The sequence below is a fragment of the Armigeres subalbatus genome, chromosome 1, assembly GCF_024139115.2.
Source record: "Armigeres subalbatus isolate Guangzhou_Male chromosome 1, GZ_Asu_2, whole genome shotgun sequence".
Lineage (NCBI taxonomy): Eukaryota > Metazoa > Arthropoda > Insecta > Diptera > Culicidae > Armigeres > Armigeres subalbatus.
The window spans coordinates 25,192,596-25,209,391 of record NC_085139.1 but is presented as its reverse complement, the minus strand read 5'-3'; the positions used below and the strand labels follow the sequence as shown (position 1 = coordinate 25,209,391).

The 16,796-nt window shown below is 42.4% G+C and overlaps 1 protein-coding gene across 2 annotated transcripts in view; it reads left to right on the top strand.

The window, feature by feature from the left end:
* Positions 1-16,796, top strand: part of LOC134222877 (dynein axonemal heavy chain 10) — a 332,935-nt gene that overhangs the window by 124,854 nt on the left and 191,285 nt on the right. For both annotated transcript variants that reach the window (XM_062702027.1, XM_062702022.1), the window contains one exon: positions 11,287-11,445. In XM_062702027.1, coding sequence (XP_062558011.1) covers positions 11,287-11,445 — 159 coding nt within the window. The remainder of the gene's footprint in view (positions 1-11,286; positions 11,446-16,796) is intronic.

Below are 16,796 nucleotides of genomic sequence, written 5' to 3'. Positions count from 1 at the left end.
GCGTCATCATTATTTCCATTATTTACATTCGTACATTTCATACACTTACACATGTTGGTGCTGTCATCGTGCTGATTGATTCACTTCTACTTTATCGGCATCGTATAAGTGGCCATAGCACTTGATCCGCTGTCGCAGTCCGGTTGTCCATTAAGAGTAGTCCGTTTGTGTAAAGCCATGGTTCGGTTGCCATTGTTCGATTCTTTTTAGATGAATATACATCTAAGAAGGGTCAAATGTCGCAGTTACTGGTTGACGGTCGAGCGCTGTAGACGGGCGTCCCCCATAGCCCTATCCGCTAAACACGTTTTCTAGTGACTGGACGAAAGTTGGTGAGGGGGCTGGGAATCGAACAATTTTTCATATGATCTATTTTGCCAAATGTCGTATTCGGCCACATGTCCTATTCAGCCAAATTTCGTATTCGGTCAAATGACCCTTTAGGTCAAATGACCTTTTCGGCCAAATGACCCTTTCGGACAAATATGACCCTTTCGGCCACATGACCTTTTCGGCCAAATGGCCGAATTCGAACAAATGACCTTTTCGGCCAAATGACTTGTTCGGCTGGATGACCCTTTCGGCCTAATTACTTTCGGCCAGATAGGTTTCGGCCTAATGGTTTGTTCGACTTAGCGGCATTCGGCCAAATAGCTTTCGGACAAACGACCCTTCTCCGTCTCCCATATATTGCCGATCAACATGGAGTGTTGATGAATTTATCAAACAATTCACCACAAACAATAATGTTGTCGTTTATCTCAAAACGGTCACTAAATTGTTGATAATGCAGAATCGCACTTGTGTGAAACTAACTCCTTCATTTTAACCTTAATTTTGTTTCCGGTATATTTTGAGATTGATGGGAATTAAATGTCGAGAATTTTTGGCCACATTTTGTTTCTCAATACAACATTATTTTCAAATTCTCGAAATCTACCTGGTTCCCACCACTTGTCTGTCAGCAGATTTCCCTCTGGGTCACTATACATGAGGAACATTGGTGCAGGCCTTTGCCGCGCGTAAAACTTTTGCATATCTAGACTATAACACTTGCTTCCCGCTGTCTTTCTTTTTCTAAGTTCGTTCCTCTCCTGCCTTTGCTAGAGTCTGTCCTTCTCTCCCTAGCAGCATACATGTTCCACATAAGTTACTGCAACTCATATGTGACCAGAATCAGTTACAACTAAGTTGCTGCAACAATTTCCTTCTGATGCGCATTCGTGATTTTGCTACCGACGGAACCTTTCTGCCGTCACTGAGCGTTTGATTTGTGATATAAACAAAACTCATTTGGGCTCAACCTTCTCTTGTATAGAATGGTGGTCCTGAGAAGAGCCGAATAATTTCCAATAATGTGTCTTTCGAATCACTAACAGCAACTGCACATTATTGGAAATTAATTGGTGCTTCTCAGAACCAACATTCTATACAAAAGAACATTGGGCCGAAACGAATTCTGTTCAAAGTACATATATAACCCGCTTGATGACGGAAGAAAGTTGCCGTCCGCAGCAGCAAAAATGTATTCGCATGGATGATATCAGTAGCTTACTTGATACTTGATGGGCTACAGCTCTTCGATGAACCTACGCCGAATGGAGTATCCTTCTCCACTGGACCCGCCGAGTATTGTCCGCAGCACCTTACGCTCAAACACTCCGAAAGCTCTCCGATCAGCCTCCTTAAACGTCCATGTCTCATGGCCGTATAAATCCACCGGAAGAATCAGAGTAGTATACAGCGCGAGTTTTGTTTTCGTTTGCAGACTACGGGACTTAAGCTGGTTACGAAGTCCGTAATAAGCCCTATTTGCAGCTGCCATACGCCTTTTCACCTCGCGGGTAACATTATTATCGCACGTCATTAATGTTCCAAGATACACAAATTCTTCTACCACTTCAAACTTTTCGCTACCACCACTACTAATGAACCCACGTCGATTGCCAGCGACCATATACTTCGTTTTGCTGGAATTGATCGTGAGTCCAACCCTCGCTGTCTCCCTCTTAAAAGGCACAAAAGCTTCTTCCACGGCACGGCGATCAATCCCGATAATATCGATATCGTCCGCAAATCCCAGGAGCATATGCGATTTTGTGATAATGGTACCGCTTCTTTGCACACCAGCTCTCCCAATCGCTCCCTTGAGTGCTATATTGAACAGTAGATTCGAGAGTGCATCACCCTGCTTTAATCCATCTAAGGTAACAAATGACGTCGATATTTCATCCGCAACCCTTACACTTGATTTCGATCCTTCCAACGTTATACGAATCAGCCGTATCAGTTTCGCCGAAATGCCATGATCAACCATGATCAAGCATAATTTGCCATAATTCATTCCGTTTCGCCGAATCGTACGCCGCCTTGAAATCAATAAACAGATGATGTGTCTGCAAGTTGTACTCCCGGAATTTATCAAGAATTTGTCTCAGGGTAAACATTTGATCCGTCGTTGATCGGCTCTCGCGAAAACTTGCTTGGTATTCGCCGACGTCGGACTCTTCAAGCGGTCTCAATCTGTTGAACAGAATACGGGACATAATTTTGTACGCCGAATTAAGGAGGGTTATTCCTCGGTAATTGGCGCATTCCAGTCTGTTCCCTTTCTTAAAGAGAGGGCAAATGAGGCCGTCCAACCAGCTAGCAGGCATTTCCTCGTCTTCCCATATTTTCGACATAATATGGTGCAGAACTTCATAAAGCTGCTCGCTGCCATGTTTGAGAAGTTCAGCCGGGAGCTGGTCCTTCCCGCAGCCTTATTATTTTTCAGGTCTTTAACAGCTTTTTTAACCTCATCTAGTGTAGGTGACTCCACAGCTTGTCCATCGTCGCTAATATTCATTCTGCTCACCGATGCACCATCACTTCCACTATTCAACAAAGTCTCGAAGTGTTGCTTCCATCTGGCAGCCACTTCGGTTTTATCTGTCAGCAAATTCCCTTGTTGGTCGTTGCACATGACGAGAGATGGCGCTGTCTTTCTCCGCACGCCATTAGACTCATAGAACCTCGGCATATCTTTCTGCTCCATTTGTGCGCCTCGCTAATCACTTGTTCTTCATATTCTTTCTTCTTCCTGCGGTGAGTTCGTTTTTCGGCTGCTCTTCCTTTCTTGTATCGATCTCTATTCGATCGGGTACCCGACACCAACATCCGGCTTCTGGCAACCTTCCTCTCGTCTGTCACTCTCTGACACTCCACATCGAACCAACCCGTCCTGGGTCGCCTCTGTGCAGTGCCTCCAACTTCTCGTGCTGTTGTGTTCACCGCTCCATGGATCGACTCCCATAGATCGTTGATGTTGTCGCTAACGTTGATTGCACTTATCCGTTCGTCGAGCTTCTGGCAGTACTCAGCCGACACTCCTTCCGCCGACAATCGCTGGATATTGTAACGCATCGTTCGCTGTGATCTTTCGTTCGATACAGTTGACAACCGTGATCGAATTTTACTGACAACGAGGTAGTGATCAGAGTCAATGTTCGGACCTCTGAATGTGCGCACATCGATAATATCCGAGAAATGGCGCCCATCCACCAGAACATGGTCTATCTGGTTGCAAGTTTCACCATTTGGGTCTCTCCAGGTGTGCTTTCGGATATTCTTTCGTGCAAAGTAGGTGCTACCGATGGCCATCCCTTTGGCAGTAGCGAAATTTACTAGCCGTAGGCCGTTGTCATTGGTAGCGGAGTGAAGGCTCTCCCTACCAATTATTGGACGGAAAAAGTCCTCTCTACCGACCTGAGCGTTAGCGTCTCCGATAACAATTTTCATGTCATGCTTTGGGCACTCTCCATAGGCTTTATCAAGACATTCATAAAACGTGTCCTTCACGTCGTCGAATTTATCGTTTGTCGGTGTGTAAACGTTGATTCGGCTGTAATTGAAGAATTTGCCCCGTACCCTCAATACACAGATTCGTTCGCCTATGGGTTTCCACCGCATCACTCGCTTCATCTGCTTGCTCATAACTACGAAACCAACTCCATGCTCTGCTTTTTCGCCGCCGCTGTGATAGATGTTATACTTGAATGCAGCGTTGGTCGTGGGGTCCACGGCTCGAAATTCGCGTTCTCCGGATCTAGGCCATCAAACTTCTTGAATAGCGGCCACGTTCACTCCAACCTTCTGCAGTTCATGAGCCAGAAGGCTCACTCGTCCAGGTTCATTTAGGGTCCTGACATTCCAGGTACCGAGTTTCCAATCATAGTCCTTATTTCGTTGCCGGGTCGGTTGCCAAAAATAACGTTCTCTTTTTCTTCTATCTCCATTTTTCGTGGTATATGAGAGGCTTCAGTAAGCTACCTTACCGGGGTCGCGTTACCTACATCGTGATGATGGGGCTGCCACCTTAGGTATAGCTGACGCGATACAGCATTTCGTTAATCAGCCGCTGGGTACCAGGCAGACGCTGTTTGAGCCGCACCTCCTGGTGAACAGACGCTCGAGGCGTACCTTCTCACTCTAGCTGATGTCAGAAGGACAACAGTGCCCAGGCTGCACTACCAGCTAAGTACACAACCCTTAGCTGGCGGTCTTTTGGCATCGGACGATCCGTGGAAGCGTGAGATAGGAACTTGTGAGGACTAGAGCTCTGTTGGGCGCTCCTTCCTTGATATCAACCCACCATTTTGCAGCTCATAAGTAGCAATATCAGTATCAGTAGCAATAATATGAAATTAGAGTTCAAAATACTGAATTGGTTTTGTTGGAACCACAGTTTCATAGAAGAGAAGGTTAAATCGAGACAAATTTCTCCTAAGTGCAATTCACAATAGCTTGGCGACGGCAGAAAGTTTCCGTCGGCAGAAGAATCAATTTTTGGACCATATCAGTTATGTAAAGTCTGACATTACGAAAATCCGTTTTTTGGACGCATTCACCTTTAAATTTAGAGGTTTGCTTAGGGGGCTCATATTGACCATGTTTCCACATCTCACTTTTCACTCCTCATATCTCACTTCTCGCTGTAAAAACTGAGTAGTGAGATGTCTCACTATTCACTTCGCATCACTTACTTTTCACTGTGAGAAGTGAGAAATGAGGAAAAAGAAGTGAGACATCTTACTTCTCACTCTTCATTTATCACTTCTCGCTGTCACTGACCCGTTTGACCCATTCGGCCAAACGACCCTTTCGGCCAAACGACCCTTTCGGCCAAACGACCCTTCCGGCAAAATGACCCTTTCGGCTAAACGACCCTTTCGGCCAAACGACTCTTTCGGCAAAATTACCCATTCCGCCAAACGACCCTTTTGACCAAACGACCCTTTTGGCCAAACTATCCTTTCGACCAAATGACTTCCGGCCAGATGGGTTTCGGCCTAATGGTCTGTTCGGCCTAATGGCATTCGGCCAAATGGCTTTCGGCCCAATGGGTTTCGGCCAAATGACCCTTCCCCCTAGAGAAAATTTGAACGCATCAAGTCCACGAGGCGGACACACAAGAAAACCAACGGAAAGACTGTTTGAGAGGGCACAAGCAAAATCAGGATTGATGATGATGGACAAGCAGTGGAGCCACCAGCGAGAAAGCTGTTCGAGAGCTGAAGAACGGCATGACCCCTGGGAAGGACGGAATCCCGGTCGAGCTTCTAAAAGTTGGGAGTGATCAGCGTAACGAAAAAATCCTCCAAGTGATTGACATTATTTGAGAGAGAGAGAGAGAGAGAGAGAGAGAGAGAGAGAGAGAGAGAGAGAGAGAGAGAGAGAGAGAGAGAGAGAGAGAGAGAGATGAATTGCCTTCAAGCTGGCTTGATGGCCTCATGCCCTATCTACAAGAAAGGGTACACACTCGATTGTGGTTATTATAAATTAACGCTCTTTAATACCGCCTACAAGGTATTCTCCCGAACTCTGTTTAGCAGACTGCGTTCGTTTCCGGAGACCTTTATCTCCGAATATGGAAGCGGTTTTCAAGAAGGATGATCATCAACGGACCAAATATTTGCTCTGCGACAAATCCTTGATAAATTCCGGGAATCAGCGAATGTAAAACTACCACTTTGCCATTGACAAACACATTGTCCTCTATTGTAAATGTTGGGACAACAAACTGCAACAGTAAAGGACAATGATCGCCTGCCACGCATTTAGGAAATTAGTCAGCTTTCGATGATTTTTTTCGGTTAAAATGTATCAATGTTTAGACATAAACATAGCCATCAGTTGATTTGATTGGTGTTTTACTTCTGAAATATACATACTATCGCAATTTGGAAAGTTCACAACAATACCTCACCGTATTTGTTCCAGATAAAATGAAACGCAACATTGTCTATATCATCTGCAGATGAGGACAACGAACTATCACTATTCTCTTTTTTTACATTTTTTTTGTGTTTTCAGCGGATGTCTCGCCAGATATTCTGACGCTTGATTTAGATCCATCAGGCGTCGCACGAATCAGCCTAATACGCTTTGCCAGAAAGCCATATTCTAGCATTATATGCCACAGTTTGGTCAGTTTCACCGAGTGCGCTACCTTGAAATCTATAAACAGATGATAAGTCCGCAAGTTGTATTTAAGACAAGAAGTGTAATTGTCGCGGAAAAATACAAATAAAAAACAAGCAACAGAAGATCCTTCTTGATGCAGTTTTGCGCAAAGTTTTTCTAGAAACACTTTTTACGACCGTGATTATGGTGATTTATTTGTTTATCAGCTTTATCGGTCAATATTAGAGAGTAGTAAATCGAACGAAATTATTGCTAGCCCTTCGCTAGCACTGGGACGATGATTAGCTCCCCTAACATGAGCCTTCGTCAATGGGAGCGGGTCATTTGGTATAACGCTATTTGGCATAACGGTCATTTGGCATAATTTTATTTTTGTTCATAAAATAAGTTACTAGACTAAGTGGTGCTGAAAAAACCTGGAATGGTGAATATATAGCACAGCTCGATAATAATATTAAAAATACATACCGTCGTCGGAGGTGACAATGGGTCAAATGGGGGTGAGAATGCGTCACTGTTTCAACTACTTAGAATGCTTGTAGAATGGATTGAATGTATCTGAGGGCAAGAAAACTAAAATATAAGAGTCCTCTTTAAATTTTGCTCTACGACCTCCAGGTTGCCGGTGAGACCGATCACCCATTCTCACCCCCCAGACCTATTGTCACCCCGATGGCGGTAATACATAATCCATGTATTAGCCGAGTATGAAGCAATGATAAATGTTATTTCTCCATTCGAAATAAAGCATCTATCGGGATGCGTTTGCCCGTATTAACCAAATGGTGGATGTGAATCCTTCTTTAAAAGTGGACAATGGTGGATGTGATCCCTTCTTTAAAAATAATCGCTTGCTCGGATTAACAAAATAGTGGATGTGATCTTTTCTTCAAAAGAAGGCGTTTGCTCGGTATTTGACGATGGTGGATATGATCCCTTCTTCAAAAGTAGATGTTTGCCTTGATTAAGGTAATGGTGGATATGATTCCTGCTTTGAAAGGAAGGATTTATTCGGATTAAAGCAATGCAATATGTTATCTCTTCTTTAAAAGTTGGCGCCTGCCGGGTTGAGCCAATGGTGGATATGATCATTTTTTTTTTAATTAGGCGCTTGCTCGAATAAAGGCAAGGGTGGATGTGATCACTTCTTTAAAAGTAGGTGCTTGCCCGAATTAGGGAAATGGTGGATGTGATACCTTCTTTAAAAGTAGTCGTTTGCCCGCAAAAATGCAGTGGTGGATTTGATCCATTCTTCAAAAATAAGAATGATTGTTTTTATGAAAATAGAAGTTTGTCAAGAATACGGCAATGGTATATGTGATTGACGGGCTTGGTGGTCATATGGCTACCGCTTCTGCCGCATACGCAGGAGGTCGTGGGTTCAATCCCAGGTCCGTTCCATTTCTCCTACTTTGTATCTTTTCATATATTTCTCATGTTCTAGCAATCGCTAGAACTGGAAATGGGCTTTCATACCGTTTCCATCTTCTATTCCTATACCTACAACTTGATTAGTTCTAGCAGGTTACTGTTAGAATTCGAAATGAGCGAAAAAGTTCGTTTCGACATCCAATTAGAATACTACACCACCCTTTCATAACTATCACATTGGCAACCCGTTAACCAAGACGAACCTCTGCCATAAAACCTTAACCCCAAGATTCCAATAAAATTCCGCAGTAGCTCGTGGCGAGTGCAGAGGTGTTCTCGGCTTGCAGTGGGCGAGTGACTGCATCATCAATTCCTTCCCATCCCCGATGACCGTGAGGACGTGGCCAGCGCCGTTATCGACTATCCAAAATACTAGAGCTCTCTCGGACTGTGCACATTGAGGTTGGAGAGCAAATCCCATGCTTCCATCCATTGGTTCCCTGTGCAATTGCGATTGTTCTGGTCGATCACGGAGTAGCAACTACGAAATGCACGGTCATCATGCTCATGCTCATGCTCATGCTCAATACGGCAATGGTATATGTGATTCGTCCTTTGGGTGTAGTCGTTTTCCTGGAATGAATTTGATCCCGGGCGTTGGCCCAGGGTAAGGCAATGAAGGATGTGATTTCTTTTTAGAAAGTAGGCTTTTGCCTGTATTGAGCCAATCTTGGATTTGATCTATTCTTCAAAAGTAGGTGTTTGACTGGAATCATGTAAGGGAAATTAGGATTCTATTTTTTATGTAGCCGTTTACCTGAAATATATATGATCTCTTTCTCAGATGTAGCCGTTTCCTTTGTCCTTCCTTCCGAAAAATGTCTATCATCAGTCTAAATCTATAAGAACATATCCTCGATCTACTCTAACTATGTGAAAAAATACATCAACTAACCCTTTTCCTTTAAAAGTTCCAAATTATGCCAAATGTTCGTTATACCAAATGACCCACTTTTTTGTTGCAGTTCAAAATTATGCCAAATGTCCGTTATGCCAAATGGCCTTATACCAAATGGCGTTATGCCAAATGACCCGCTCTTTCCTGAGGTTGCTCGTACCCTAGCCGGCACCACGGGAAGGTAGGGATTGGGGTTGCTGCCTAGGGTCCCGAGGACAATCCAATGGGGTATATTTTATTCTTTCAAATACTCGAAATACTAAGGAATACATCACCCAGCAAGAAAATTGGTTGAGATTTATCACGTGAATATTTGGCCAATATTCATCTCGGCTATTGTGCACACGCAGTCACATTAATATTATGTCAATTCTTCGAGCTGCCAATAAAAAATCAATTTTGAATAACTTATGGCCATTTGGTACAGCTCTGTATGAGAGAAGTTATGAAAATAGAGATTTGCAACCAAACACGTCACTGCCTAGAAAATGAAGACTTCATTTATACAAGGCAAATGCAAACCACTATAGCCCTTCTTCACCTTTGTAGATTCTCCGGTGGAGAGCTCGATACGTCGAGCTGGCTGATGTTGGTCAGAAAACTATCATTGACCTACGATGCAAACACTCTTCAGTTGCTCATCATCATTGCGCTTGCCACGAGTAGTCTCTACGTACGTAAGCCTCCGGGGTATTTATTCTGTAGCACCTGCTAGCAGTCTGTGGCTTCGGAGCGGTATGAAGGCCACCTGTGTATGAGCGAATTGAAGAAATTAGAATTTCATCCTGAGGCTTTTCTACTTCTCGGCACAGTTGGTGCACACTCACCAGTTAGGGATCATTGGCAGAGATACCATCTTATACTTTCCCTCGAGCTATATCTATAACATTCCATCAAACCTCAATTGCCATTCTCGTGATTGTCAGATATTTGCTTCAGAATTTAATTTTCCTTCAGTTCGACATTAGCTTACGGAAAACAATTGAGAGAAGGGGCTAAGTGCCTACGTCATGTCGATAAATTTTGTTCCAGACCGTTTGTTTAAATTCTTGTCATCGCCACACTACTAGAATAGGAACTATGTGCTCTAGCCGGTAATCGAAGAGAACAATCATCCGTCAGACAACAAACTCTACATGGATACTGATATTGACGATGACTATTGGTACCAAGAAATTAAGTCACAATTAAATCTGGATGCCCATTCTCACCATATCTAATCTACCGTCATTGGCTTTAATTCGATTAGCTCCAGTTACATCGAACATCGGAGCGTCCCCATCGTCTGACTCCGGTGTGCATATCACCAACGCCCTCAAGTCAGTAAATTAACATTCCACAACGCTCATAGTTTCTTCTCGTCCCCACCATCATGGGTAGAAACTATATACCGTCACTTGACCCATGAAGCGATAATTAAAAATTCAGTCGCATAAATTTCTACTCCATCGTTGAACATCCTGGGATTTCGTACCTTGGCTGACATTTTATGAAATATTCAACTGTCTACTGACGTGACCCAGAGTCTTTCACCGGTGTGGTCCTGTTTGAGCTTGACACATATAAATTCTTAACGCCAGCAACAACAACCTTTTAGGACTGCTGGACATGTATCGCAGTAACGTCACTCCAGCATGTTTGTGTGGCATGTTGGTTCAGGCCTTACGGGGAACCGAGAAGTGTGAAAGTGCATGGATGATGTCTAGTTCTGCATAAATGGTTTACAATTATGTGACTACATAATTTACTTGAGCATACATTTTGAAACAAAAAATTGTATTGCGATAATTGTGTAGAAATGTAACGTGTCCATGAAAACATTTTTCAAATTGGTTCATCGAGAATAAAATTCTAAAAATTACCCAATAAAATGTTAAATTGAGATTAAAAAAACTGTATTAAAAGACGATAACAATTGTATGAACCTAAACATTTGAAATCCATTCTCTCATGAAGCATAGATGCTTTTAATTATTTGAGCAACCACAATTCAACGGATAAATCATTTCAACGGTGATCTTCTCATAATTCACAAACCTTTTTTTCTGCCAAACATGCCAAACACCCCGCCCGAGCACAACGGGCCAAAGAAACTCAGTAATTTATTATTCATAGTTTGTGTATATTTTTCGCCATTTTCTCGGCGTTTTGCATTTCTCGCTACTCTGTTTTTCCCGCATTTCAACGCAGAGCGGTATAGCCATTGCACACCTTGCTTCGGGAAAAACTCAGTGCAGGCAGACCCAACACGAGAGAACAAGTTTTAAACCGTTTTCGGGCATCCACATCCATCCGCACGATTCGGGGCAAGGGAATTTGTTTATGAAGCTTTCAGAAATCACTCGCCTGTCAAGCCGGGGATTTTCGCTAACAACCTCGCAGCGCCATTCCCTCCCCAAAGCTGGCTCCCCATTTAGGAAATAAATGAGTTGACTTTCGTTACATGTGTTTCCTGTACATATACTTCACTGTGTTTTCTCATTTCCGCACAGGGTTTGCGAAAGGAACTGGACCGGAACGTGAAGGAGCTTCCACATTTCAAAAGTGTCATGCAAACGATTAATACCATCCAGACGACGACGCTGACGGTGGAGCTGAGGATCGACGAGATGCAGGAAATCTACGACATTCTCCAGGAGCACCGGATTAAAGTGAGTACCACGGGGCATGGCGGGGCTTGCTGAACGATAATAAGCAGCCGGGAAAGTTTTTCCCGTGGCAACAAGCGTTAATAACTTCGCCGGCGAGATTTCACAAGACTACTTCGCTTGGCGGCACAGTACTGGGCGTATTGGAATGGTGGTTATTATCGATAAAGTTGATGAAAACTTTATCTCCGGATTAATTTGCATATTGATGAATCGTCGTCGTTGTCAGTGGAATGGATCTCGGTGATTCTTGCTGCGAGTGGGTGCAGAGATGGGGTGGTTAAAGCTTCTTTCATGAATTTGCAATAAATCGCAGAAGGGAAAGTTAGCCCTTCCTTTACTCTTGGTGACGAATTTTAACAATGGTAAACGTTATTGGCATATTAGTCGATTTGGAGCGAAATCCATCATACCATCGAGGGATGGAAAACTGAAATCAAATTGAAATCTTGGTATGAATTTTTAGAGAGAAAGATTGTCGGAATGATTATTCAATTAATGTAAGTAAAACTAAATGCAGGTCATGCAATAGTACAAATTACGCAAACAGATTTAAACATATTTCCGAGCAGGTCGACAGAAGATGGTCATATGAGTTACGAATTCCGATATCGCCATAACTAGATGTAAATCTATTACAGAGTCAGAAGAATTTTCATCCGAATTTCTCGAGAAAACTCATCCGAATTTCCCGAGAAAATTCATCCGAATTTCCCGAGAAAATTCATCCGAATTTCCCGAGAAAATTCATCCGAACTTCCCAAGGAAATTCATCCAAGGAAATACAGGAGGAGGTTCATCATGATTTCGAATAAATTCCCTCGCGTAATTCAGATGAATTTCTTTGAAAAAAAAAATGGATGAATTTCCTCGGGACATTCGGATGAATTTCCTTGGAAGATTCGGAATTTCCTCGACAAATTCGGATGAATTAACTCGAGAAATTCAAATGAATCGGATGAATTTCCTCGGGAAATTCGGATGAATTTCCTCGGGAAATTCGGATGAATTTCCTCGGGAAATTCGGATGAATTTCCTCGGGAAATTCGGATGAATTTCCTCGGGAAATTCGGATGAATTTCCTCGGGAAATTCGAATGAATTTCCTCGGGAAATTCGGATGAATTTCCTATGGAAATTCGGATGAATTTCCTCGAGAAATTCGGATAAATTTTCTCGGAAAATTCAGATGAATTTCCTCAGGAAATTCGGATGAATTTTCTCAGGAACTTCGGATAAATTTGCTCGAGAAATTCGGATGAATTTCTTCGGGAAATTCGGATGAATTTCTTCGAGAAATTCGGATGAATTTCCTCGGGAAATTCGGATGAATTTCCTCGGGAAATTCGGATGTATTTCCTCAATAAATTCGGATGTATTTCCTCGGGAAATTCGGATGAATTTCCTCGGGAAATTCGGATGAATTTCCTCGGGAAATTCGGATGAATTTCCTCGGGAAATTCGGATGAATTTCCTCGGGAAATTCGGATGAATTTCCTCGGGAAATTCGGATGAATTTTCTCGGGAAATTCGGATGAATTTCCTCTGGAAATTCGGATGAATTTCCTCAGGAAATTCGGATGAATTTCCTCGAAATTCGGATGAATTTCCTCAAAATTCGGATGAATTTCCTCGGGAAATTCGGATGAATTTCCTCGAAATTCGGATGAATTTCCTCGGGGAATTCGGATGAATTTCTTCGGGAAATTCGGATAAATTTTCTCGGAAAATTCAGATGAATTCAGGAAATTCGGATGAATTTTCTCAGGAATTTCGGATAAATTTGCTCGAGAAATTCGGATGAATTTCTTCGGGAAATTCGGATGAATTTCTTCGAGAAATTTGGATGACTTTCCTCGGGAAATTCGGATGAATTTCCTCGGGAAATTCGGATGAACTTTCTCGGGAAATTCGGATGAATTCTCTCGGGAAATTCGAATGAATTTCCTCGGGAGATTCGGATGCATTTCCTCGGAAAAATCGAATGAATTTCCACGGGAAATTCGGATGAGTTTCCGCGGGAAATTCGGATGAATTTCCTCGGCAAATTCGGAAGAATTTCCTCCTGAAATTCGGATGAATTTCCTCGGTAAATTCGGATGAATTTCGGGAAATTCGGATGAGTTTCCTCGGGAAATTCGGATGAATTTCCTCGGGAAATTTGGATGAATTTCCTCGGGAAATTCGGATGAATTCTCTCGAGAAATTTGAATGAATTTCCTCAGGAAATTCGGATGAATTTCCTCGGGAAATTCGGATGAATTTCCTCGGGAAATTCGGATGAATTTCCTCGGGAAATTCGGATGAATTTCCTCGGGAAATTCGGATGAATTTCCTCGGGAAATTCGGATGAATTGCCTCGGGAAATTCGGATGAATTTCCTCGGAAAATTCGGATGAATTTCCTAGGGAAATTCGGATGAATTTCCTAGGGAAATTCGGATGAATTTCCTCGGGAAATTCGGATGAATTTCCTCGGGAAATTCGGATGAATTTCCTTGGGAAATCGGATGAATTTCCTCGGGAAACTGAATGAATTTCCTCGGGAAACTGGATTAATTTCCTCAGGAAATTTGGATGAATTTCCTCGGGAAATTCGGATGAAATTCCTAGGGAAATTCGGATGAATTCCCTTGGGAAATCGAATGAAGTTCCTCGGAAAACTGGATGAATTTCCTCGGGAAATTCGGATAAATTTCTTCGGGAGACTCGGATGGATTTCCTAGGGAAATTCCGATGAATTTCCTAGGATAATTCCGATGAATTTGCTCGAGAAATTCGGATGAATTTTCTCGTGAAATTCGGATGACTTTCCTCGGGAAATTTGGATGAATTTCCTCGGGAAATTTGGAATAATTTCCTCAGGAATTTCGGATGAACATCCTCAGGAAATTCGGATGAATTTCCTCGGGAAATTTGGATGAATTTCCTGAGGAATTTCGGATGAACTTCCTCAGGAAATTCGGAAGAATTTCCACAGAAAATTCGGATGAATTTCCACAGGAAACATCGAATGAGTTTCCTCGGGAAATCAGATGAATTTCCTCGGGGAACTGGATGAATTTCATCGGGAAATTCGGATGAATTTCCTCGGGAAACTCGGATGAATTTCCTAGGGAAATTCCGATGAATTTGCTCGGGATATTCCGATGAATTTGGAAATTCTTCGGAAAAATTCGAGGAAATTCATCGGAATTCGGAATTCATCCGGATTTCCCGAGAAAACTCATCCGAATTTCCCGAGGAAATTCAACCGAATCTCCCGAGGAAGTTCATCTGAATTTCCCGAGGAAACTCATCCGAATTTCCTGTGGAAATTCATCCGAATTTCCTGAGGTAGTTCATCCGAATTTCCTAAGGAAATTCATCCGATTTTCCCGAGGAAATTCATCCAAATTTCCCGAGGAAATTCATCCAATTTTTCCGAGGAAATTCATCCGAATTCCCAAAGAAATTCATTCGAATTGCCCGAGGAAATTCATCCCAATTTCCCGAGGAAATTCATCCGAATTTCCCGAAAAAACTCATCCAAATTTCCCGAGAGAATTCATCCGAATTTCCCGATGAAATTCATCCAAATTTCCCGATGAAATTCATCCGAATTCCCAAAGAAAATTCATCCAAATTTCCCGAGGAAATTCATCCGAATTTCCCGAGGTAGTTCATCCGAATTTCCCGAAGAAATTCATCCGAATTTCCCGAGGACATTCATCCGAATTTCCCGAGGAAATTCATCCGAATTTTCCGAGGAAATTCATCCGAATTTCCCGAGGAAATTTATCCGAATTTCCCGTAAAAATTCATCCACATTTCCCGAGGAAATTCATCCGAATCTCCCAAGGAAATTTATCCGAATTTCCCGAGGAAATTCATCCGAATTTCCCGAGGAAATTCATCCGATTTTCTAGAGGAAATTCTGATGAATTTCCTGGAGAAATTCGGTTGAATTTCCTCGGGATATTCGGATGAATTTCCTCGGGGAATTCGGATGAATTTCCTCGGGAAATTCGGATGAATTTCCTCGGGAAATTCCTCGGGAATTTCCTCGGGAAATTCGGATGAATTCTCCGGGAAATTCGGATGAATTTCTTCGGGAATTCGGATGAATTTCCTTGGGAATTTGGATGAATTTCCTCGGGAAATTCGGATGAATTTCTTCGGGAAATTCGGATGAACTTCCTTGGGATATTCGGATGAATTTCCTCGGGAAATTCGGATAAATTTCCTCGGGAGATTCGGCTGAATTTCCTCGGGAAATTCGGATGAATTTCATCGGGAAATTCGGATAAATTTCCTCGGGAAATTCGGATGAATTTCCTCGGAAAATTCGAATCCGAATTTCCCGAGGTAGTTCATCCGAATTTCCCGAAGAAATTCATCCGAATTTCCCGAGGACATTCATCCGAATTTCCCGAGGAAATTCATCCAATTTTTCCGAGGAAATTCATCCGAATTCCCAAAGAAATTCATCCGAATTCCCGAAGAAAGTCATCCGAGTTTTTCGAGGAAATTCTTCCGAATTTCCTTAGAAAATTTATACGAATATCCCGAGGAAATTCATCCGAACCTCCCGTGAAAATTCATTCGAATATCTCCACGAAATTCATTCGAATTTTCCGAGGAGAATCATCCGAATTTCTCGAGAAAATTCATACGAATTCTCCATAGGCAATTCATTCGAATCTCCCGCGAAAATTCGTTCGTATTTTCCATGGAAATTCATCCGGGTTTCACTATCCGAATTTCCCGAGGAATTTCAAATGAATCTCCCGAGAAAATTCATCCAAATTTCCAGCGAAAAATCTTCCAATATTTTATAGGAAGTTCATCCGAATTTTAAATACCGCTTTAAGGCTAGACCACCATTTTAAAGGGTGTCTGTCTTTTTTGGGTCAGTTGTGAAGAAAAACAAAACAATGGCCAATAAGAGTTTTTTTTTTTAATTCCATCATTTTAATATTTGTTATCCATTTTCCAGCTCATGACCATTTGGATTTTTCAAATAATATTTGCAGGAATTAAAAGTAAAGACTTAATGCAAATGTAATAAAGTTGTAAAGTAGTGAGTATCCATCGACCAAGTAAGTGCAGTGCGTGTTTTGGTCGTCGTGAAAATAATAAAATATCTATTTGATGCTCGGTGGCTCATGCGCATATATTACGCTTTGTTCCGGGCAAACAAGTGCGATCTTCAATTGTTTGCAGTGGCTATCGTACAGAGTTCAGAGAGTAAGTTCGATTGTGAAATTGGCTGCACCATCTTTTCGGGACGTCAGTTGAATTTGCAAGCAAAAGCGTGGGATTACCAAGCCGGGGATGGCGAGTTCGATTCTCGATCCGGTCTAGAATGTTTTCA